Source organism: Aquila chrysaetos, chromosome 4 (genome assembly GCF_900496995.4).
Source record: "Aquila chrysaetos chrysaetos chromosome 4, bAquChr1.4, whole genome shotgun sequence".
NCBI lineage: Eukaryota > Metazoa > Chordata > Aves > Accipitriformes > Accipitridae > Aquila > Aquila chrysaetos.
Window position 1 is genome coordinate 37,998,225 of NC_044007.1, and position 24,416 is coordinate 38,022,640.

The 24,416-nt window shown below is 40.9% G+C and overlaps 2 protein-coding genes across 2 annotated transcripts in view; one reads left to right on the forward strand and one right to left on the reverse strand.

Moving 5' to 3' along the window:
- Nucleotides 1-7,007: 7,007 nt before the first annotated feature.
- On the reverse strand, nt 7,008-7,988 carry LOC115340351 (basic proline-rich protein-like). Its single transcript, XM_030011865.2, has 2 exons — nt 7,273-7,988; nt 7,008-7,241 (listed from the first exon to the last, which is right to left on the reverse strand). Exons 1-2 carry the CDS (start codon nt 7,658-7,660, stop codon nt 7,168-7,170), a joined length of 462 nt encoding a protein of 153 aa, XP_029867725.1. The 5' UTR covers nt 7,661-7,988; the 3' UTR covers nt 7,008-7,167.
- A 323-nt stretch (nt 7,989-8,311) lies between these two features.
- The window catches only part of ARFGEF1 (ADP ribosylation factor guanine nucleotide exchange factor 1), a 102,162-nt gene continuing 86,057 nt past the window's right edge, over nt 8,312-24,416 (forward strand). The window contains exon 1 of the mRNA XM_030011845.2: nt 8,312-8,458. Coding sequence (XP_029867705.1) covers nt 8,335-8,458 — 124 coding nt within the window. The 5' untranslated portion in view covers nt 8,312-8,334. The remainder of the gene's footprint in view (nt 8,459-24,416) is intronic.

Sequence of the window (24,416 nt, forward strand, 5' to 3'; positions counted from 1 at the left end):
AATATCTAGGCTATTTAATGCCTAATCTGTAAGACAACTCAGCATGCATTATGCTGATCATGTCACATCAGTTACAAAGACCTGCAGGAGTCTGAAGCTATGATTTAAAGGTAGGAGACTCATCATCTTCAGTAAATTTGTTACTTTTCTAAGTTGTTACAAGTCAGAATATTCCCATTTTGGCCTTAATTAAGAATTCGTAATAACCACACACTATGGTAGTCCTTCTTATTACAGGTGTTTGGAGAGACAGCTAATTAACCAGGCTCACACCCACAGAGTAATCTAGGAAAGCCGTAACAGTACAGACAGCACCTCCCAAGAAAGAGGGCAGTCATGTTGTGGCTCCCCCCGTTCAATAGTTTCTCCTTTAAATCCAGTAACAGCAATTTTATCTGCTGGAGTTGGCTAGGAGAAGCAATAAATCAGTGGATCTTATTGCTACCTTTGCCATACATCCTCCACACACCTTCTTTCGCAGTGCAAGGCTCTCGGGAAATTGCCAGAACTTTGTATCCTTGGTATTCAGAGGCAGAAATACTTGCCGTTATGAAGGAGTCACTACACTGGCTTGGATTTTCCTTTGCATTTGCACAGCCTCACATACAACAATAACTGTATAGTAGGTTCCTGGTTGAGGGTGAAGATATGCTTGCTATTCATTTCTATGACGAGCCTCAAAAGAAACACTCTGTCTTTTCTCAAACAGGGTATCTCAGAAAATCACCTTCTCAGACAGTTATGGCTGATACATCCATAAGCAGGTCCTGAAGTTCAAAAAACTACTAAAGAAACTTAAAAAAAAAAACCAACCCCATATAACCAATTTTTAAAAAATATATTTCCTTCTGTCTTTAAGATGGATATTTGTATTCCTTCTTCATTCATGATACAGGGAATGGTATGCTGAGGTGCCATGGAAGCTGGGAACTGAATTATTCACCTATTAGCAGGAGCAAAATGCTGAAAAAAGAAGTTGAAAACTCCTATAGGTAGGCTAGAAGAAAATGTATTCCCACAGAAAAATTCCTAGCAAAAAGGGATCACATTCCAGCAAATGCAGCTGTATGAGCTTCCAGCACATAAATGCAAGCTACAGCCAGGAACGTTTTATATCCTCCACAGTTTCCAGCCACAATTCAAAACTTTATTCCATCAACCACAAGAGGTGGGGGTTTTTTCTTCACTGCTATCTGTCATTTTTCCTGCAGCTGTCACAAATTGACAAATATGCTTTACTAGGAGTATGTATCCTCGCTTAACTGTAGTATCGAGAATGTATTTCAATACAACAAGAGCCTCTACTTTTTAGCTTTAAGGCATAAATTTGTCACCTTGCAAGAGCCTCCTCATAGTGATAGATGTTTATTTCGTTATTGGTCACTCCAGGGTGTCATACGCATTTGTACAAATGTTTGGAAGCAACCTAGGAATTACCTATTGGTTAATATTCCCTGTGCTATATAAACATTTGCTTTTTGTTCTTTCAGTGCAGCAGTGGATATACTGCAGCCTGTTTTAACCTCTTAGAATACTCACTCTACGAACAAACTATGAACTCTTAATTTCAGCTCCTGAATTTATCTTAAAAAAAAAAAAAACCTCATAAAAATATTAAAGTACATTTATACTGACTGTATCTCTTGCAGTTTGGTTGACAGATTGCAGTCCTTTGCATAATGGATACAGTGGATATTTTGAATTATGCTTCACTTATTTTTACAAGGGTGGCAGGCCTAGGACTCCACAAAGGGATAGAAAGAAATGCCTTTTTTCTACCTCAGTATTACATGACCAAGCACCACCAGCAGACCTGTTAAATCTTATGCATTCAGTAAAAGACTTGGAAACTTCTCCACCAAGGTGCTTGCAGTTGCAGAACAGAATCATAGCTTCTCTCTTGTTCCAGGTTCCCATCTGCTGGACCCATCTGGACCCTGATCCATCACGCAGTGATTATCTGCATCTGGTACATGAAAACAGAACGGGAGCAAATGCAAAGTAATATACTGCAGCTAAAGAAGGTGCCAACAAGTGAGCCACCACAATTAAAGGATCATATACACTGCCACTAACACACTGGTCCTAGCTATTGACACGTCAATATATGGGGTCACATACAGAGACAGGGCTGAGTGGTCTCTTGCACAATGGAAATACTGAAGAAAAATTATGTTAAAAGCAGTAGTTTAAACAATACTTTAAGTTGGCATAAGCTGGTATTGTTGCCGAAAAACACTAGCCTGCCTTCTTCTTGCCCATTTTCTTGTTCCTGTCCTTGTGTTATCCCCTCCCTTGAGCTAACACAAACATCTGTGAAGTTGCCTGATGAATCAGGATATGGAATTTATCTGGCTTAAAAATACTCTGTTTCTTGTCAGGTTAATTTCAACCTAATTAAATTCTGAATATAATCCAGCACATAATTCACAACATGACAATGCAAATGCTTATGTTGACCAAGAAAGCAAGAAACATATAGGTAGGAGCAGGAAGGATTGCTTTTTTTAGTGGCAGTTCTGTCTTATTCTAGCTTAAAGTGATCACAGTCTATTACTGTGCTGTTTCAAAGCTCGTCAAGATGCTTTAAGACAGTGCCACCATGCGCAGTAGACCGGGCCTTCTCATCACCCCTGACCACACTTCCCCACTCCCTTTCTTGTGTAAGAATTATGAATATGCAGGTAAGTCTGATCAATTCACTGATCCCAATGAAAACTAACTTCCTTGTAAGGCTGATTTTTGGCTGGACCACTGAGCTGCACTGACTCACTGCACAGTTGCACAACTCCACCAACACAAGAAAGGGGATAAGAGCTCATACAGGTGAAAGAGTTCCCTTTGGGAGGCAGTACAGCCATAGATCATCAGCTTGTTCCAAGCATGAAACTGCACTTTTACTATCAGCTTTTACTGTCCATCACAAGGAAAGGCTTAAAAGTCCTAGTTTTTCAGCATTTTCAAACAAGGACTACATACAATTGTTGTACACAAAAACATCAGAAGCAGGTGCTAATTTTTCCCTCTCACACAGAAAGGTCTGTAGAGTTTTTTACTAAGCACATTACTAATACTGTCTGTAAACATTTTAAATATACGAAACAATATAAATGGCTGTTGGAATACTCCAATTAAGTTGTAAATAAAAAAGTACAAGACAGTAATTTTGGGGGTGTTTCTCAAATACATTTTTTTTCTTGTGCTGTTTTATGTTTAAACATAAAGGCTCCAACAAAGCAGTGATGCTTTTGTGCTTTAGCACATGTATACCAACATGTTTCTTTTAGGTTTGTCAGGAAACATTTCTTAGGTTAGATAGCACAACTATAATATTTCATACATGTTGCCTGCAGACTTAGCGGTGTGAGCGGAAAAAACAATTATCAGTCCTTTTCCACATCTTCAGGACTTCACCAGCAACCAAATAGGGATCTCTGCAGCTACGAGGATTACAGTCCTTGGGTCAGCCACTGACTGACACCAATTAGCAGTAAAGCAGAAATCTGCATGCTGAAACCAAAACAATACAGGCATTGGAATCACTGTATCTAACAAGCATTTTGGAATTCTTTGCAAGACACTGCTGTTGTATGGCACCATCTGTTCCCCAGGGCTCAGTATTGGGGCCAGTTCTGTTTAATATCTTTATGAATGATCTGGACGAGGAGATCAAGTGCACCCTCAGTAAGTTTGCAGATGACACCAAGCTGGGCAGGAGCATTGATCTGCTTGAGGGTAGGAAGGCTCTACAGAGGGATCTGGACAGGCTGGATCGATGGCTGAGGCCACTTGTACGAGGTTCAACAAGACTAAGTGCCAGGTCCTGTACTTGGGTCACAACAACCCCATGCAATGCTACAGACTTGGAGAAGAGTGTCTGGAAAGCTGCCTGGCAGAAAAGGACCTAGGGGTTATTGGTCCACAGCTGGCTGAATACGAGCTGGCAGTGTGCCCAGGTGGCCAAGAAGGCCAACAGCATCCTGGCTCCTATCAGAAATAGTGTGGCCAGCAGGACTAGGGAAGTGATTGTTCCCCTGTACTTGGCACTGGTGAGGCCGCACCTCGAATACTGTGTTCTGTTTTGGGCCCCTCACTACAGGAAAGACATTGAGGTGCTGGAGCGTGTCCAAAGAAGAGCAACAAAGCTGGTGAAGGGTCTAGAGAACAAGTCCTATGAGGAGCAGCTGAGGGAACTGGGGTTGTTTAGCCTGGAGAAAAGGAGGCTGAGGGGAGACCTTATCACTCTCTACAACTACCTGAAAGGAGGCTGTAGCGAGGTGGGTGTTGGTCTCTTTTCCCAAGTAACAAGTGATAGGACGAGAGTAAACAGCCTCAAGTTGCACCAGGGGATGTTTAGATTGGATATTTGAAACATTTCTTCACCAAAATGTTTGTCAAGCACTGGAACAGGCTGCCAAGGGAAGTGGTTGAGTCACCATCCCTGAAGGCATTTAAAAGACATGTAGATGTGGTGGTTAGGGACATGGTTTAGTGGTGGACTTGGCAGTGTTAGGTTTACAGTTGGACTCAGTGATTTTAAGGATCTTTTCCAATCTAAATGATTCCATGATTCTATGATTCTATCTTTAGTTAGGAACCCATGTAAGACAGAAATATTCTAAATCTTCAACCTTTCTTGTGAGTTTTCTTACTCTCCTTTCAACAGAGATAAAACCTTAGCTTTTAAAGTAATAAGCAAAGAGCTAAACGTGTTCCTTATGGTCTGTAGTCTCTGTAACAAAATCTGCCCTAAAAATGCTTCCTCAAAGTCCCTAAAATTCTTCATAATTGACCAAACATTATTTTAATACATGGCTTCCCTACTAAATAAAGCTGTCATAACAACTGGCTCTATTCAAAGCCCTGGGACCCAGCACACAAGCTGACAACCATTCGTATCTTGGCCCTAAAGGAGGGCACTGGACTATCTTTTTATCTCCAATGCTTGTATCACAGTTCCCCTGTGATTTCCATCCTTATTGGTTCAGCTCTTGGAAGGAAACTGGATGTCAGCCTGCTGGACAGATGATTTACAACAATCTTCCTGTGCAATTTCAGAAGCAGTCCTTCAATAACATACAGGCTCTACACTGTTGCCAGGTTTAGGCAGGGGGTGCCTTGTGACTAGCATGTAGATGTAGAGTACCAGCTATGCCAAGCCATAAATTGAGTGAAGTGAGCAGCAGTTGTTTGAACCTGAGAACAGAAACTGAAGATTCAAACCACATGAAAAAAACAAAATAAAACAAAACAAGAAGTTTAATCTATTCATATTAGAGCAGGAATGAAAGACATGGAACTAAGCGTCTTTTTGACAGGTCTTTTCCTTCAGTAGCTTGATGTTTCAGGAGCAATTCCATATGTTCAACTAAAACATATTTTACATGTAAAATCATCTTGTGTACAGCATATGAAAATAGACATTCATATGAACAAAACAGGTAACTGCAGCCCTCAGTGCTCTTTACATACAGATACCCATTGTCTTCATGATATTGCAATTGCAAGTCTATTTCTGCCAAATGGACTGTGAAAATCAATAGCAAACTCCATTTGCTAAATAACATTTGCAAGCTCTGACTTGGCTAAGGAAATCTGGACTCAGGTGGTTTCTGCAAAACTACCAGCAAGAACTCTGTGGAAATTATTACCCTTGCCATGTGGTCACTAGTGGGCAGCTTTGAAAGACCGAAGTCATTTTGCCATCAGAATCTGAACTTGCACCTGTGGATACAAAAACCTGAGAAAAGGTTTTTCCGTAAATAAATGACTAGAAATAATTCAATTATGCTTAGTAATTGTGCTGCTGAAGACGCAGTCTTTTGAATAAACCAACCCAACCTGGATATGGTAATTAAAAAACACTTGCCTATTTTTTTTCAGGAATCAATGTGCTTAGTGACGTGACTTCTACCCCTCTCTCAAAGCCGTTATAAAGCTAAAATCAGGTCTACCCTCTTAATATTTTCAGTATTGTTTATCAGTTGCATAATAAAACAGCCTGAGGGTTCTAACTGACAGTGACTAGAAAAAGCCCCTGGTGCAGATGAAGTCATTTCAGCAAAATATGTGTTTTGCTCTAACAGTCAGGCCTGGCATTCACCTACAGCTTTAGCGGAATTCCCCATGCCAGGGTATTCCTTAAAAAGTCCAAGTATCGATACCTATAAAGCAACAAGTAATTTTGGCACAAATCATTTTTCATTTGGGTTAAAGCAATACTGGGCAGCATTAGCTGCCTCTTCATTAGGGGGACTGGGATCACTGTACCTTTACTAATGCAGCTACAACTGCTCCATTGTAGAAAAAGAAACAGAGGTGCTCAAATAAACTATTCAGTGAAGAATGCAAGACTGCTTGTGAGGCCTTAGCACGGTGGCATGATAGCCTAGGCAGGCTCTCTCAAATTCTCCATGAGGAAGGGATCAGGATTTTCTTTGGAAGGCTGTTGTCCTGGCTGATGCAACAGGACCAGAGGAATACAGAACAGACAGGAAGAGTTAGCTGGGGATAACCTCCTTCCCATGTGCTGGCTCTCTGTCCTCTGAGGTCAGAGACGGCCCCTGGTTTCCACAACCATCTCTGCTTTCTGCACGCTGATGCTATAGCCTTGTCCCGCTCTGCCTGAAAGCTACAAGTCCTCTCATTTCCAGATTAATTTTTAATTAATATTTTTTGTTTAAGGTAAAAATTTTCTAGAACAGACTTGGCTTCAATTAGTGCCATATTCTACTTTTAAATACTGGTGTACCACCTCTGAGTGCAAAAACTTGCCCTGTTATGTTTTTGCTGCCTCCCAGTTAGCCAGAGTCGACCAGAGCTTTTCTTGGCCCCGAACCAAGCATGAAGAAGTTACCCCTTAGCACTCCGGGAGGGAAAAAGGCCAAAGAACGCAAGCAAAAAACCCCAACAATTTTACAGAAGTTTGTAACAATTTAATAAAGTAACAGAACACAAAAGTCACTGTTTAGTTATAAGTGGAGATGCAAACTTTTGGGGTTTTTTTGATGCTCTGTACTCCTAGTGCATGTACTACGGGAAAGAAGTGCGGGTTGTCCGTATTTTAAAGGCAGAGGACGAAGGCGATAGGGAAAGGGCTCCCGAGCGAGAACACGGCGGGCAGCAAGGCTGAGGGCAGGCGGCTACAGACGCCGCGCCGGCCGCTCCTCACGGGAAGCGCGGCTCCCGCACGGCGGAGGCCAGGCCCTGCGCGCCCCGCCGGAGCGGAGAGGGGGCTGAGGGACCGCCGCCGGAGCGGAGAGGGGGCTGAAGGACCGCCGCCGGAGCGGGCACCGCGCTCCCCGTCTCCCCGGGAAGGGGCGCGGGGAGCCCGCTCGCGTACCGCACCCTGACGCGCTTCTTCCTCCCTCGGCGCCGGAGAGCTGCTCTCCGCTCGCTTCCCCCCCCGTGAGGCAGACCCCGGGGGGCTTCTCGTCAGGGGAGGCCGCTGCCGGGGAAGGGACGGCCGCGGCCGAGGAAGGGCGGGCAGCTCCCCTCCGAGGGAGCCTCTTGCCCTGCCCCCGGCGGAGCCCCCCCCCTCAGGGGCAGGTGGCGCTTCCCGGGGGAGCCTTCCTCCCCCTCCTAGCGCTGGTGGCCCGGAAGGGAAGCCCTGCCCCTCCTCCTCGTCCTCCTCAGCCAGCTCCCAGGTGACAGCAGCCATCTCCGTACCTCTCTCCCCGCTGCCTCCCGCGGGTCTACTTCACCTGTAGCGCGCCCGTGGGGCGGGCAGAAGGCAAGCGCCCCGACCCCCCCCCCCGCCCGGCCGCCTCCCTCCGCCCGCCCGCCCGGCCGGGGCACGGCCGCCGCTTCCTCCCGCTCCGCAGCCGTGCGGCCGCGGCCCTGACGTCGCTTCCTTCCAACATGGCGAGGGCAGGTTGTTGCTGCAGCCGCCGCCACCGCCGCCGCTGCTGCCGCCGCCGCTGCCGCTGCTAATGGAGGCGGGTGCCGGCCGGGGGCGGCTCGGGGACTGAGCGCGTCGCGGCCGCCGTCCGCGCACACAGACGCAGCGGGGGCGGGGGGGGAAGGAGAAGGAAGGAGAAGGCTTCGTCCTCCCTCAGCCGCGGGGGTTGGCCGTCGCCGCCGCCCGGGCCCAGCCCAGCCTAGCCTCCCCTCGGGGGGAGCCTCCGAGCGGGTGTCGGGACGCCGCGGCCCTCCCTCTGAGGGAGCCCTTCCCCCGCGCCTGCCTCGGCCCGGCCCCGCGGCCTCGCCGCCTGCCCCGGCCCCTCGCAGCCCTCCCCCGGCGGGAGCGGCCGGTGCCCCGCTCTCCCTTCCCCTCCCCACCCCTCCTCCTCCCCCTCCTCCAACCCCTCCTCCTCTCCCGGCTCGATCGCGCCCATGTATGAAGGGAAGAAGACGAAAAACATGTTCCTGACCCGGGCCCTGGAGAAGATCCTGGCCGACAAGGAGGTGAAGAAGGCGCATCACTCCCAGCTGCGCAAAGCCTGCGAGGTGGCCCTAGGTGAGGCGCTGCCCGGGGCGGGAAGGGGCGGCCGGCAGGGACTGCACCGGGGCGGCCCAGGGGTCGGGGTGCGCTCCGGGGCCCCCCTTCGCCGTTGCATGGTGTGCGTTTGTGTTGGCGGGGGGTGGGGAGAAGAGGCGCTTTGGGGCCTCTCTGGGGAAATGCCCCGGGGGGGGGGGGAAGGGCTGGGGGGGGGGGGGCGGCGGGCTGAGCCGTGGCACAGGTTTTGGGATCGAGCGGTGGAGGATCTGGTTAGTTGTGTGAGACTCGGGGTGGTGCTCAGGGAGGTCGAGGCCTGTCGTCGTCTTGCTGCGAAGCCCTCTGGCAGCGTGCGTGCCCCCGGGCTGAGGGGAGAGCTTCGCCCCTCGCCGAGAGCGGCCCCTCCGCGCACTGCCCCTCGCTGACAGTGGCGGTGAGGGCGCTGCGGCGCCCGGCGGGCTCTCCTCCTCCTCGTCCTCCTCCTCCTCCTCCTCCTCCCCGCTCGCAGGATGAATAGGCAGAGAGACGGAGGCGCCGAGCTGAGCCGAGCTGACCTGGAAACAGACGGCTGGCGGGGAGGGAGCAGGTGACAGGCAGCGGTAAGGGAGGAGGGACGGGGGAGGAAGCGGGGGTGGCGGAAAGCGAGAGACAATGACACCAGGCCACGTCTGGAGTTGGTGGCCCTTCGGAGTCGGGACGTTGTCCTCTAGGGAGGAGGGCTAGAGAGGGAGGGGCTGCTCCCGGAGATATGCGAGGGAGCTTTAGCCGTGGCGGGGAAACAGCTGATGAAGAAGGGGGCTTGCTTCACGAGTGGCAGAGCTGGTGCAGCCACGGAACATGTGGGAATGTTTGCTTGCTTCGGGCTGAGGAGGGCTATTAGGTTTGTAGTGCAGCCGTGTCAACACCACCTCGTCTAGAAGCGTGACGGAAGTACCGGGGCTGGGTAGTACAAAGCATACGTACACATTCAATAACAGGCAGCGTGAAAGGAGAACTTGGGCTTTACAATTCTGGCATGTTGAGCACAGGCAGGGTTTGAACCTATGTGGCAAAATACTGACGTATTTACTGAAAGACTTCAGGAGAAAGGCCTGCTTTATTTAAATAATACATAAATGGATTATGTCCCTCCCATTCTTGTGTAATTGTTTCTGGTTTTGGAGATAATGATCTTGATTTTGTACAGTAATAATGTCTGTTTAAATGGATTTGTTTGAAGAGATAATATTAAGCTGAAACTTGCTTGTTTTAAGAATGAATATAAGTAATTTCAAACTGTTCTTTTGTCATTCTATTCATCTTTTATAATACTTTCAATTTTTTTAAAAAAAGAACATTCCTTTTCTTGTTTTCTTTGTCTGTGAAAGACCCTGACAAATGGAGGGGGAGAAATGGCAGTAGCTCAACTATTTATTTCTTAATAATTCAAATATTGGAAAGAGGTTTTTTCTTACATTTCTCATTAGATTTATTAATAATAATCTTCTTTTAGGCAGATGGGATGAAACTGATAACCCTTTGGCCTTCCTGTTGACTTTAGGCTGCGTCTTCAACTCGGAAATAAAACAGAGAAATGTTTTCTTATTATTAAACTGAATTTGTATCCAGCCTGTATGTCATCCATAGAATTAGGCAGTGGTATTAATCTTACGTTTCTGCTGTACTTTATTTCAGTAGCTTGATCTGCTTTAGGTATCATCCAGATCCCTCCAAGCATGGCTCCATTGTGTTATACAGATTATAAAGCAAGCTCTCTAGACTGTACAGTCTGCATCTTTTATCTTGTAAACTGATTTTTGCAAGGAGACCGCCAAGCACACATCCCAGTGATTTCCATGCTAGAGGTTCATTGAAACCTTCTCCTGTGGATCTGATTGCGCGATTGGGGCTTAAATAGGGAAATGATACGGTGTGTGAGTATAGAAGCCAGTGAAGCAGGAAAAAAGAACTACAAGATTGTGTGTATTAGCTAATGTATATAGGAGGGCTTCATGAACTGGAAAAATATCAGACGTGATGTTAACTATCATAGAGTCTAACAGAAATAAAATTTTTTAGGTTGTGGCACAATGAAATATAGTTGGTGATTGTAAATGCAGTATGGTCCGTTGTCTGGTTTTGTGTGTGATAGACTCCTAATTCAAAAGTGGCAGTGTATAACTCTTTAATAGAGTAATGCTCATGTCTAACTACAAAAAACTTTTCAGAGAAAAGTAAGTATCCTCTTTATTTCACATGTGGGGCAACTGGGTGTTAAAGCTGAGCTGTGATTTTCATAGCAGAATTGGAAATAGGGTGCGTGTTGTGCTTTCTCCATCTAGCTCTTAATCTGTTGGAGAGTACTCTTCAACTGGATGCTGCTTTGCCACCTTATGCAAGGAGTGCACACTTCTTATTCCTGAGAAATTTTTTTTATTGTAGAGAGCAACAACATTAATGATAAAACATTAGTAAAATAGTAATTTAGAGTTAAGTTCGATTTGGAGTTAACTCTGGCAAAGTCTGGCTTTAAAGTTTTATTGGATTTTTAAAAATGGTTGTTAAATAAAAGGTAGCTTTTAAAAATCATGGCAGTAATTACACATCCTCAAATCAACATCATGGTCTTTTCAGTCTGAATATTTAATTGATTAGTCTTCACTGAAATTATCTGATGTAATACAAAACTCTGCCATTAAGATCTTTTTTTTCGAACTGCATGACTGTAGTAAAATGTTGCTTACTGTTAGTATATCAGATATTCTAACTAGTAGTTGTTACTAATCCAGACTTTTTTTTGTTTCATTTTTTGAAAATTTTTTTCCCCCCTAAATCCACTATTTACATTGTTTTACATTGTTTGTATGTGATGAGCTGCTATTGAAGTGTTTCAGAAGCAAGAAGGCAATGATGAGAAATATGGTATTCCTGTACAATAGACAATCAAATTAAAACTCTGCTTTTTAGATTGAGGTTGACAAGCAGCATTTTAAGAATCTTTAAGCATATCCCTTTGTCATTTTTAATCCCTATGTATTTTCTTATAAACCTGTGCTGTTGCATTGCATTAAGATTATACTTCATCTATTTTTGATTTGTGAATTCTGAAGGAGAAAAACCCCACAACATTCCTGGTATATGTTACTGTGGCGGGCTGACCTCTGAATAGGTGTTAACTTGAGGTCCTAGTATGACCACTCTTCAGGGCTATTAGAAGATAAGAAAGCAAAATATGAATTAAATATTGCAACTTGAATTATAGATGTTCTTTGGTTTTTCAACAGGGACAAAATTAAGCCTTATACTCACATCCTGTATCTAATGATTCACCAGGTTGTGTCTGGATTAATACAGAATAGTTGACTCCAAGTTTAATGTATTTTTTTCATGTAACATTGTCCTTTCTGAAAGATGTTCTCTGTATGTAAAAAATGTAACATTTCTTTCTCTAGTCACCTGATGAAATACAGCTGCTAATTTAGAACTTTGTGTTGTTTACTTGCATAGCAGCTACTCTTAATCTATGTAAGGAGTGAGTTTAAAGTTGTCCACTTGCAGAGAGCATCAGGCAGCAAGCTGACAGCAGAATTAGATTTAGAGATTGCCTTCGCAGTCAGTTCCCTGCACTGCTGTTTCTGTATTGGTTTTCAGCCATATTACCGTCTAGGAAACTTTACAGTAAACATACTGCATTATGTATAGTCCATAAAAGTTCTTGGGGGGGGGGGGGGGGAAATCCTCCACTGAATGTAAAGTTCTTAACAGACTGAACAAAAACTGTTAGTGCTTTGTGTCAGAATCTGGGGTGTGGATTTGTCTGCCTGGAAAGGTGGTTTATAGAAGGACCAAGCTGAGCAAACCAGAATTCCCTGCTTGTATAAAGGCTGCTGGTTCAACTGCAAATCAGGAGTCAAGCAACTCTTCTGTAAAACTCCAAAGCACAAATAATGTAAAATGATAGGGATATGTACCTAGTATGTACTTTAAAGAAAAGCGTGCATGTGCTGCTTGGAATTTTGGAAGTACTGACTGAAGAGGGCTGAAACTTAGTTTTAAAAGGTTCTTCAGTGCTCCTTGGATTGTTTAGTCTGTCATGCAAAGATCCTGCTGGATGATGTAGGTCTCATGCAATGTGAAAGTAACAGCTCCATTCAGTTTGTGCTGCCATTACATGCATGCGTAGGATGATGAAGGAGCAGGATATAATTAAGCACTGAATCTTAATTTTTCTGAAAACAGGTTACGTTTGGAGTAGAACTCACCCCAGAGGTGGGAAGATTCATCTATATCTTTACCTACACAGATTTGTAAATGGCCTGGGAAAGTCTCACCTGCGTAAATTTTTCTGTTACCCTTCCTAGTTTCATTTGCTTGTGTCCTTCTCATATATAAATAACCGTGTTCTATTATCAGAGTAAGCTAGGTTAACAGTCAATACAGAAATGCATGCACATGTTGCAAATGCAGGGTGCATTGAAAAAAACTTTCCTAAACTAGCATGAACAGTTAAAAATCCATTTTGAAGACCATTATTGTATTATTCCTCTGGAATTAATTTTACTGGAGAAGTGTTGGACAAGCTAAATTTCTGTTTGTATTTTGGATAATTCTGTTCTCAGTAGACTACCTTCCATCTTTCACCCAAATTAGTTGTGCTTTTTTAGAAGCCAAAGTCCAGAATTTTTGGAGTCTTTTCTATGCTGAGTACAAAGAGATCGGTATTGTACCATTGTCTGTTGTCTGTGTGTCCTATAGGCATTTATTTTCACAATACACAAGTCACCATTGTCCATACAGAATTTATCTTCTGGTTGTAACTGTTCTTCTGAAACACTTATTTTGAAGTAAGCAAGCAGTATAAATGGAGATTTTTTGCTAGTAAAACCAAGTTGTATATTTAAAAAGAAAACAAACAAAACCTAAAAGTTGCAACTGCCCTTCCCTCCTCTTGCTTGCTTTGCTAAGCTTGGGCTTTAACTAGCAGGGTTTCTGTGTGGTTAAGATGTCATCTACTTCTGCAAAGATTTAAAACTTGGCTTGGTAACAGTAAAGTTTGGTTGGCCCCATAAACTCCTTTCCAGGTTGTTTTCTGCATTTGAGGTGTAAAGTGCCATTTATGTTGAATTTATGGGGCTAATTTAAGAGAAGTTGTGTGTAGGGGGAATTTTTATTGTTGTAAATGTAATCAATTCTTGGCTGTGTAGAATGGCAATGCTGATGAGCTTTAATCTCCCTTGAGAAAGGGGATGGTTGGCAGGGTGCACATAGAAACAAACACTTTTGTAGAAAACAATGTGATTGTATTTGGGTTGGAAAAATGTTAATGGAGAATGAGTATCAAATATTTGCTTTTTGTCTTGGAAGGAAAAAAAAAAGGTATTTTTCAGGGGTGGAACTTTGACTTTATCCTGAAGTAAGTCCTTGGTTAAAGCCTTTGATATTTTGAAAGTTTTAACGTTGATTTTCAGTATCTTGCAAAATCTAATCTTGAAAGACTTAAAATGCATCTTTGTGATGCAGGGCAACTTTTAAATACCTCTCTTCTGCTGGTATTTTAGGGCACTAATTAGAATGTTGAAGCTTAAAATGAAACATTGTTGCCTTGTGACCAGAGTGCATCTTTTTCTTGTAATCAGATATCTTTACTGTTTTGTGGGTTTTTGTTCTAGTTGATCTTTTTTTACTGTCTTCCAGTATATTATTCCTGTAATTGTCATCTTTTCATCTTTTCCTCTCTTCTCTTGGTGCTTGTCTCCAGTTAACCACTGTTTCATTTTTTTTCACGATGACAACAGTATCTGTCCTTGTGCATCTTCTTCATATACACTTGAAAAAAAATTAGCTTGGCCATTGATTTTAGATGTACATTCCAGAGCTTTTCTGGAGTCCTTCAGAGAATAATTGGTATTGAGCGAGTATTTTGATAATATGTTGTTAAATATGCTAACTTGTTTAGTTATCAGAGAGGATTGTCACATGGATGTTTATAGAGAGGGAAGCATCAGCCAGTGGGGTTCTAGTCAGTCTCTCTTCGCTGTTCTTGGTGAAACTCCTAGCTGAAATTACGGACTCACAAAGAGCTAGATAAGAGAGCCTTGTCTTCTTTTGGGGCATCTACTTGTCAGTTTGGGGTTTTTCATTGGTGTTGATACTTTTTATCAAGCTGCTGATTAGTTAGTACTTTAAAGTAAACAAATGCTGTCAGGAGCCTGGGAAGCAAGACCAGCAAACTTCTACATGACTCTCCTTCAGTTCCACAACAGCCAGTGGTAGATCGGTGACTGGAATAGGCAGGGGGAATGGAGTCTCGTGTTTTCTGCATCAAGCCAGAGAACTTTCTTGTGTGATATGTAAATTGGTGGTTTGCCAGGAGAAAATACTTTTGTCTGGGAAAGACGGCTACTGTCAGTGGAGCATCAGAGGCTGAAGTGACTTGGGAAATGCAACTCTGCAGATTTCGAGGAAGGAGGGAGGTATCAAGGAAATAGACAGAAGTGAGTAAGAAGCTTGATAATTTTTATGTGTTAGAGGAGGCAGAACTCTATTGTGTGTGTCTGAAAGCCAAAAATATGTAATCTAGCTGTGCTAGTCAGATGGATAGACCAAGTATTCTGTGCGTAGTTGGCAGTTATTACCATGTCCTTTCTGTGAGTAAATAGCAGAAGAAACTATACGTTACTGTTAGGCAAACCAAACCTTTAAGAAAAATCACATACGTATAAAAAGTCTCCAAACAACCAGGGAAAACATAAAATATGTCTGTGGGATTTTATAGAAAGAGAATATTGTACAAGGACAATTGAACAAATGGTAGCTGGTGCGTTTTGTTTCTGTGAAAAACGCCTAATGTCAGAACTTAAAATGAAGAAAAAAACAAAACCCCAAACCAAACCAAAAACCAACCCCAGCTTATATATTTTACAGATATCTTAATGGAATGCAGGGGAATGTTAAATAAAAATATCTGTTTTGAGGGATAAGGTAGACGATAGTTGTTAATATGAAACTGCTTATTTTGGGTATAAATATAAAAGAGGTGCTAAAAATAGGCCTGTCAAGTCCCAAGATTGTGAAATACCTGGGAGAACTCCCTTATTGATTTCCAATCAGTTTTAGGACACTGAGAAAATTCCAAAGGACTGGAAGACATCTGCTACTGTGCCAACATTGTTACAAGGATGAATAGCATGACCTAGGTAATTACTAGTATATTGGCCTAATGTCGATCCCAGGCAAGCTAGTGGAGTAGCTGATGCATGATGTGAGTGAGAACAAAAATGCCAGTCAGCAAGGATTTGAGAAAGATTTAAAAAAAAAAAAAAAAAAAAAAAAAGCAAGTCCTCTACCAGTTTAAGCTTTTGGGATAGATAATAAGGCATTTTGCCCACATTTTAGTCTTCTTTAACTCCTGTGTTCTTCAGTTCTTAATTTTACACAATTAGAAGTAAAAACTGCCAAACTGATAGGAAAAGGATTGATAAAATTTCATGTGAATTGATAAATATTGACAAATTTGGGGGGTGGGGGTAGTGTGGTTTTTTTTCTTTTTTTTTTTTTTTTCTATTTTTCATGTTACTTCTTTCTATTATATCCGTGGTCTTAGCTTTTAGGTATTCTTCTTGGTGTTGGATCTTTTGCTTGGGTTTCTTTGGGGGTTTCTGGGTTTGATTTTGTTTGTTGTTTTTCTTTAATTTGAAGTGTTGCATTTTGGTTTTCAGTGTGGACTTATTAGTAGATGACAAGGTTTTAGTTGGGAAGCAGGAACTCTTAAAAGAACTTGAAGTCTTGAGGAATCTGAGCTCTTAGTATGATGCTGTAGTCAAGAGCAGCTTTGAAGCTTGGGTAGGGAATGTGGAGGTTATACAAACTCTGTACCTGATACAACTTTTAGAGTAGTGTTACCCCTGGTTTCAGCAGTGCTTGGGTTTTATTATCAGTGAGACATGCTTGAAGAGCCATAAGAGTTAGAGAATGAAAAAAAAAATAGTGCAAGAATCAAGAGTAAGTCTGTTGCTTCTGTTTAGACACAGGTAGGAAAACAGTGGGCTGGTCTTATTCTCTGATGTTGCAAATCTTTGTATCACTCATTCTTTTCCAAAAACGTGTTTTAATTCAAGCAAAAATTGTTTCAGAGATGTCTTAGTCTGGCTCTGCTTTTCAGGAGTTTGTAAAAGGCAGTCACACTGGATGCTTCCTTTTAAACTGCAAAAAGGATGATTCTATTTTAGAAATTCCTTTCTCTTTAATAAAAAAGTCACACTTGATTTTATGGGAGTTGTAAGTGAAACTAGGCTTGTACTTTTAAACATTGTACCACTTAGTGTGTTGTGGAAGTGCTGTCTGTGTGTGTGTGAAACGCAAAAATGACAAATGGAGCTTTCATTTTGAGAGGGAATTTCACTTCCTCCACCTTGGTCACCTGCTGACTGATTTTTTTGCCTCTTCAGGAATGATAAATTGCCAAAACTTGCTGAACTGAGTGATCATTGCTGCATTCTGATGGCGTTTGTTCTCTGAAGGGGCTACTTGTAGCTTTTCTGTAAGCTGTGATCAAATGTACTCATGCTAGTGAAGGATCCCAAAGCAGTTATGTATTTGGTTGCAACGTTTGATTAAATTCCCCAAATATCTTTCTGCTCACTTGTTTTAATCTTTTTTTTCCTCCTGTGATTTTTTTTTTTTTTTTTTTTTTTTTTTTTTTTTTTTTTTTTTTTTTGAGCTTGAACAAAGTAAAATTTTTCAGTAGCATCTCTGGTAGATTTTAAAATAAAAAGACAAACCCAGTTTTATACCTGACAAAAGTGGACAGTAGCCCCTGCCTACTTTGATAAACTCACATGGCTGCCTGTTTCACTGGCTCAGGTTCTGGTTTTGTCATGCTTGAGTGGTTTTTTTTTTTGGTCTTTTATCCCAGCTTTTTATTTTAGAATTGTATACACACTCTAACAGCTTAACTAAATTTTACCAAAACTAAGAGAGTCTTCTGTTAAGACATCTAGGGTGTGATTGCTGTGGGCTCTTTTTTTTTTTTTTTAATTGTTGATTTCAGTTCAGAATGGTTTACTTCTCTTGTTCCCCCCCCCCCCTTCCCCCCCCCCCCCCCATTTCTGGTAATCTGTATGTCGTGGATGCTAATGTGGTACAAGATTATATGGTTATTGATGTTATGCTATTTAATACTTGTTTTTGTTCAAATGGGTAAAATGGGTAATGTCTGCTGTCCAGTGCATCAGAAAAAAAATTAAGATATTTTTAAGGTAACAGAAAATACCCACCCTTGAGATAAATGGGTTTGTTCAAGCCCTTTTTTCTGTGTGCTCTTAAACACAGAGAGAGATAGGTTTAAAAAAGGTGATCCATTAATAATACAAATTCTGCACTTACTGTCTTCAGCACTTGCTGTTCTAATAATCTTGACAGGTCTTGTAATGTTATTCCTTCTTTTCATTTAGAAATAAAAGTATAATTAAGTTTGTGAATATTTCATGTCAGGAGATTTTAGTCAATGCTGGATACAGAGGTGTTTTACTGCCTTGTGTTTTTACTTGACATAGATGTGGGACTCCTGAGCATCAATGTGCATTGCAGTTAGTTGTCAGGAATGTTTGAATGACCAATATGCTTCAACATGGCAATGTGCAGCTTTGCAGTTTGAAAGAAACTGGGGAGAAGATATTTTTAGACTTTCAATTTGAGATAAAAATGTTGGGGTTTACTAGAGGTGTTAAATAGTATTTTATAGTACAGGACTCAGCTGTCTAGTTGAATAGTATGAGGTACATTTACAAAGTTTCAGATCTGTAAATTAAATATAAGCAGTGTGGCACTGGTTTGATTTCTTTGGTAGCTTCCCATCATATTTTAATTTAAAACTGTGCTACAAACTAACACAGATATACATGCACAAAACAGTGTACTTTTAATGCAGATAATAAGCATAAACTAATGGGAATGCCCTTTCAAATTAAGATTTTTTTGCAAAGGTGTGATTCTGTTGTGGTTAAAACTAAGACACCTGTGCATGCCTGGTAAGCAACCTTGCAGGTTATAACAGTGTGTATAAAGGTCTGGGTGGTACTATGGACTGAGTGCAGCAGCTGGCATAAAATCACGTTATTTTTTCTGCAACTCAGGAAAGCTGGAAAATGCAGTTTTAACTTGGTTCGCTTCATTTGGTTAATGGACTGTGACGTCTGCAAGAATGCTGTACTGGATCTTGTGCAGTGTATGGGAAAGCAGATAGGAATAAATTAACCTCTATTTTCATTATCCTGAAATGGAAACAGAGCTTTATAACTGCTGTAAGTAAAATTGCTAGAATAGGACAGCTGCGTTTGCATGGAAGTTTGAAAGCTAGATAAAGACTGCCTAAGTGCCTGAGAAGTATGATTAAAATTTTCTTCACCTGCAGTGAAACGAGACACTTAGATGTTTTCCACTTGTGATTCAAGACATGACACTTTATTTTGTGTGATTATGTGTGCATAATTATGTATATAAATAGATCTTGAATGCTTAAAAATTTTGCGGTAAAGAGAAATAGTTTTCTTCTTTAAAATTGTATCTAACACTGTGGGGAAAATAGACTGTGATGGTTAGCAATGTTTGGAGGAGCTTTAGGTTTGTGTCTTAGATGCAGAATGGAAGAGAAGAGGAGCTAAGTTGGACCTCCATCCCTGAGTCTTATGTTGTATTGTAAAGCTTGAAACAATATTCTGCATTCAAATTATTAACAGTCTTTTTACATTGAAGGAAAAGCAGCACATAGACCATTCTTTCCTTGATCGCCTCCTTTTCACATGAAAGCAGAAGCTGCTGTCTGTCTGCTTGGTTGCTCTCCAGGCCTTTCAATGATGAACTTGAGGGAGGTGGCGTGGCACCAAGACATTTCCTACCTCTACCCTTTGGGTGATTGTTTCTTTTATGCTTCTGTGTAGGAGTTCACTTTAATAACATCCCCAACATCTCCCTCCAAACCAAAAATCTCGCTTTGCCCCTGCCCAAAGCTGCTCTCTGAAACTGGACCAGAGGGAGGGCTGGGTCAGGGTGAAATACTCTCACAAGGAAAGGAAGGGTTTTAAATTTCTTTTTTTAAAGAACAATAAAGTGTAATTTTGAGGACTTTTTAAAACAAAGTTAGAGATTCTTTTACTATCTATTGCCAATATCTATAAAACTTCAAAGGATATGTGTAACTTTAGAGGTTTATTTTCGTATGCAGCTTGTACCTGTGGCGGTACATGCACTAATGATTCATAACTCTTATGCAAATGTGTTCTACCTCCGTAGAGGTAGAAATGGCCAAAATAGTTTTATATACCAATGACTTAAATAAAATTAATAATAATAAAGCCTTGAATAGCACAGATTAGATGTAGTCTAATAGATGCCTGATGAGCACTGGCTGGTGGTGGAAGATGTTTGCATTTGATCACAAATAGATTGCCTAGAAATAGCCACAGAGTTATGTGCTGGCTTCTGAAATATGAAGAAACTTACATTATTTTGATAACAACAAGTAGTTAGAAAGACCATCTTTTATAACAGAGAAGGTGATTTTGAAAGTTCTTTGGCTGTTGTAGTTTATAACAGCATTTATTTAATCATGTGTCCTCAAATGCTCTTAAAGAACGAGTAGGAGGGGCACAATCTCAGTGCAGTGGGAAGTTAAGTAATTACTATTAAGTAACGGTTGTATATATATATATAAACCATTTGTGTGGTCAATGCAAGTACACTTTTTCATAGTAGTTTATTATGAACTATGGAGCCAGTGGATCCAGAAAATACTGAACTGAATACCTTAATTGTCTTGTTCTTCACAGCTTTGGTAACCAATGGTAAAGGAACCACTTCCTTGTAGTACTGTGCAACATGGGTGGAGTTAACAATATTGTGTAGTGGTGACCTTTTTAAGTAGTCTTCCACTTGCCTTCTGATCAGCCTCTGAGAAAAGAAAGAGTAGTTGTCATATGAGTAGTTGTCTTAATTTAAGCAGTCCAAACTTTCAAAAATACTTTTTTTGGATGTAAATAAAAGATAGGCCATAGAAAATAAAGGTTTCATTGTATTAATAATTTAATGCATATGTGCTGTACTGAAGGTGGCCACACTGGAGCTTTCAGAGTACTCTAATACTCGTATTCTTACTACTTCTGTTCATTCAAACATCCTAGTCTGAGCTGCTTCCTATATCAGAATTTAATGAAGAAATTGGGACTTCAATAACAGTGTGATCAATTTGAAAGCTTCATTTGAAAGATCTCACTTCAGGACTTCTGATGTAAAGTTTGAGCTTTCTATTACAAATACAGATTTTTGTTTGAGTGAAAATTACAAAGTTGATATGGTTATAACCTTTTGGGGGGGGCATACCATAGACATAAAAGTAAACTTAAGTCCATACTTTTTTGTTACCCCCTTTTTTTTTTTTTTCTCTGTCAAATGTAGCTTCATGAATTTTATAGACAATCATTAAATTGTAGTCTCCTGGCTATCTTCTTGCATCTGGAAAAGAGGATGATTTTCTTATGATTCAGAGCTACGGCAAAAGCATAATGCTTTTTTTTAATTAGAAGGTTACCAGTAGTATAATTCATGAATAGACTTACATGTGACCTTTAAAGTTTTAGGGCTTGAATGGACAAGAGTCTTGCACTATCATGTGTTTTGCTTCTTGTTTTTTCATCCCTACTTGCAGATTGCTTTTGAAGTTACTGTAGTGAGCAGGCTACTTAGTGGGAATATGGTTGGGGTATTTTGCCATTTCTCAAGGTATCATGAACTTAGAAGGATCTTGTATTTCTGTCTGAAATAAAGCTTAGTAATTTCCAACTTCTAAATTACCTTTTAAACTACCCATTTCGAAAAGGACAAAAAATAATTGCAGTCAGATATCTACAGCAAGGATGGAGGTTAAAAATAAAACGTATATTTCCCCATATTACAGAGGGATCTTTTAATTTGATTCTAGCTGTTCTTAGAACTTCACACTGCACAAGAGCTTATTGTCCTCGGTTGTATCTAGTCTTTGACAATTCACAGTACTGATTGCTTGACAAAAACGTATATGAAACCTTCTTGTAGTCATTGAAAATTTTATAGCAAATGATTGCCCGTGTCATCAGGATGATCAAAAAGCACGAAGGTTCCTTTTTTGCAGGATGTGGGAAGAGTTACTACATACATAGTCTGATCAGTTTTAACTCTGGATTTTATTAAAAAAAAAAAAAATTTCTAGCAGTCAAAATAAACACCTAATTTGAGATAAATATGCTCACGTGCCTGGCTTAGAATAATCATCATTATATGCCAGGATTTATTTTATTCCATGAGTCTGTTCTGTATGTATATCACACCTATTTAATATATTGTATGCTTGTGTTCATTACAGGGACAGCAGAGGTGTAATTGCTTTTCTTACCTTGAGTAAACTGTGAAACTTGAGTGACCTCAGTGTATGTAATAGTAGTTTCTAGTAGCTGATTATACTTTAAAAAGTATAGAATAAGGATGCATCGTCATTGCTATGCATGTGCGCTTATTCCTGGAAAAGAAAAAATTTTTTAAGAAAAAAATAAGAATGTTTGAAGGATCACATTACATGACAAAGTATTACTGAAGAGGTAAGCTGTGTGAAAAGTGGACATGCAGCTTTTGTTCTTGCTGCCAAATGATCCAGAAACAAGACTGAGAAACATAATGAGAGTCTTGTCCTGCAGCAGCAGCCTGTCCTTGCCAGAATAAATACAAAGCATTAGTAAAACATTTATTTCAGTCTTCAGTTGTCACCAACCAAGCAAATGAGCAAGTAGAACATAGTAGAAAATAACAGAGAAGTCTCAAGAAATAGTTTCATCAATAGGTAACTATGTCAAAAACAAATGTATGCTTGTTTATGTGTGAATGCCGGAAGTCTTTAAAAATGGTCACCTGAAGTATCAGTGGTTTTAAAATGAGTATGCTGTCTTAACAGGCCAGGAATGAGGAGGGATAATCTGTGGAAAAGTCTTAATTCCATAGCATTCATTATGTAGGTATGAATGTTTAATTTTGCTGTACTTTACAGAAAGCTTAGTCATGTTAGGTAAATAAATCAACTGCATTGACAGGTAACATTCAATTAAGATGTATTGAGCAGCTCTTGAGTCCTTGAGCACTACCCAGGAATTGGTTTAAGATGTAGCAACTGAAGAGCTGGTTTGTCATAGTGAGCATTTTCATCATTGCATGCTCAAATTCAGCTTCATAGTAGTCATGAAGAAGACTCACTAAAACACGTATTTTTTTTTTTTTATTTCAAAAAGAGTGGTACAGGTTTGAGGACACTTCGAAGGGAGCAAAATGCTTAGAGCTAACATGGTGTTTCTTTGTCACGTGTTTTGTTAACAGAGTAAGTGTATATCAGCTATCGAGAAAAGCTGATGAAAAGCTTGTGATAAAGTTGGTATGAACAAATGGCAAAGAAGAAAACACACCCATATCTGTATGGCTTGTAAATGATAATCACAGAACCATTTGGGGAATGTAAAGATACTGAAGAAGGCCAAAATACATTATTTGCCTTGTTGTACACGGAAGCGGAGGAAGTTTCCTATAGTGGAATTACAAGGAATGAGTCAGAAAAAAATCCCCAATTTGAAGTTTAAACCAAAGTTCCTATTAACTCATTGGGATTAGGAGTTTTTAAAGGGCCTCTAATCTGAAATTGCTGAATTGTTTAATAGAGCTTGTAATGTTAATATTTCATTGATTGCTAACAAAGGAATGGGAGGAACTAAATGTCAGTAGTGTCAGTCTTTGGTTTGTTTGTTGTTTTTTTTTTTTTTTTTTAAAAAAACAAAACCAAAAGAAGTGCCAAGGGTATAAGGGATGGAGAAATCCTGAGAACTTCAGCCTGGCAAGTATGAACTGTAGCAAAGAATAAAGCTGGTAGAGAACAGAATGGTTGCCTGTACTGTGGTGAGAAAGAATCGGTGCAGACTTTGCAGGCAGAAAACTTACCATCACAAATCTGTAAGGCAGAGTCGATGAGTGTGTGGATAAGTGTAAGGTAATCCAATTTTAGAGTAAACCTCAAACAGGTTGCTCACTCAAGGTGCTTGAAGGTACTGAGCTGTCAAGGAGTAGATGTTCTGCTTTTCCAACCAAGAGGTAGTTCAGTTCTGGAGAGGTTCATGGTGTTTTGGGGTGAATGGTGAAGTGACAAAGGTTTACAAAAGAAAATATTTAAAAGAGTGAAAACAACCTGTTAAAGCTGGCAGTTGTGCTATACTGACTTAGTTGTTGATAAAATGGCAGCAGTTGAGTGTTGATAAATGCAAACTAATCCATATGAGTGGAGGAGGAAACTGGTCTAAATTGTGCATGCACAAACATGGGCTCTAAGTAAGACTTTTATCCATTGGAGGAGGGAGGAATTTGAGTTACTGTGAACGATTCCATCAAAATATTGATTCCCTTGTCAAAAAGACAAATATGAAAACAATAGAGAAAAAAATGAAGCTGTTACAACACTTTATAAAGATACCATTTATTCCATGTGTAGTTCTGCTGTCCACTGCCTCCCAAAGAGACAGTGGACTTAGAAATGATGCATTGGAAGTCAACAATGATGATTGAAAGTAGGAATGTCTTCCAGAACAGATCAAGCAGACTATGCCTCTTACTCCCTGGAGGGGAAAAAAAATTAGGAAGATGGATGTAAAGGAAGTGTGTAAGATTGTAAGTAGCATAGACATGAAGAGAGAATAATTGATTGTAATTTCTCGCAATGCAGTTCCAGAGATCCTGGAAAGAACTCATCTTATTTAAAGTAAAGCAAAAAAATATTATTTCCTGCAGCTTGTATTACACTGATCCCAAAAGTTTAAATGGTTTAAAAAGTGATGAAATGAAAATTCAGCAAGGGTTGTCAAACCTGCAGGAAGAGCCACAGATGGTTAGATGCTGGTAGGAGGGGACTATTGCAGGATTCTTGCCCTGCTTTTATAGTCTACAT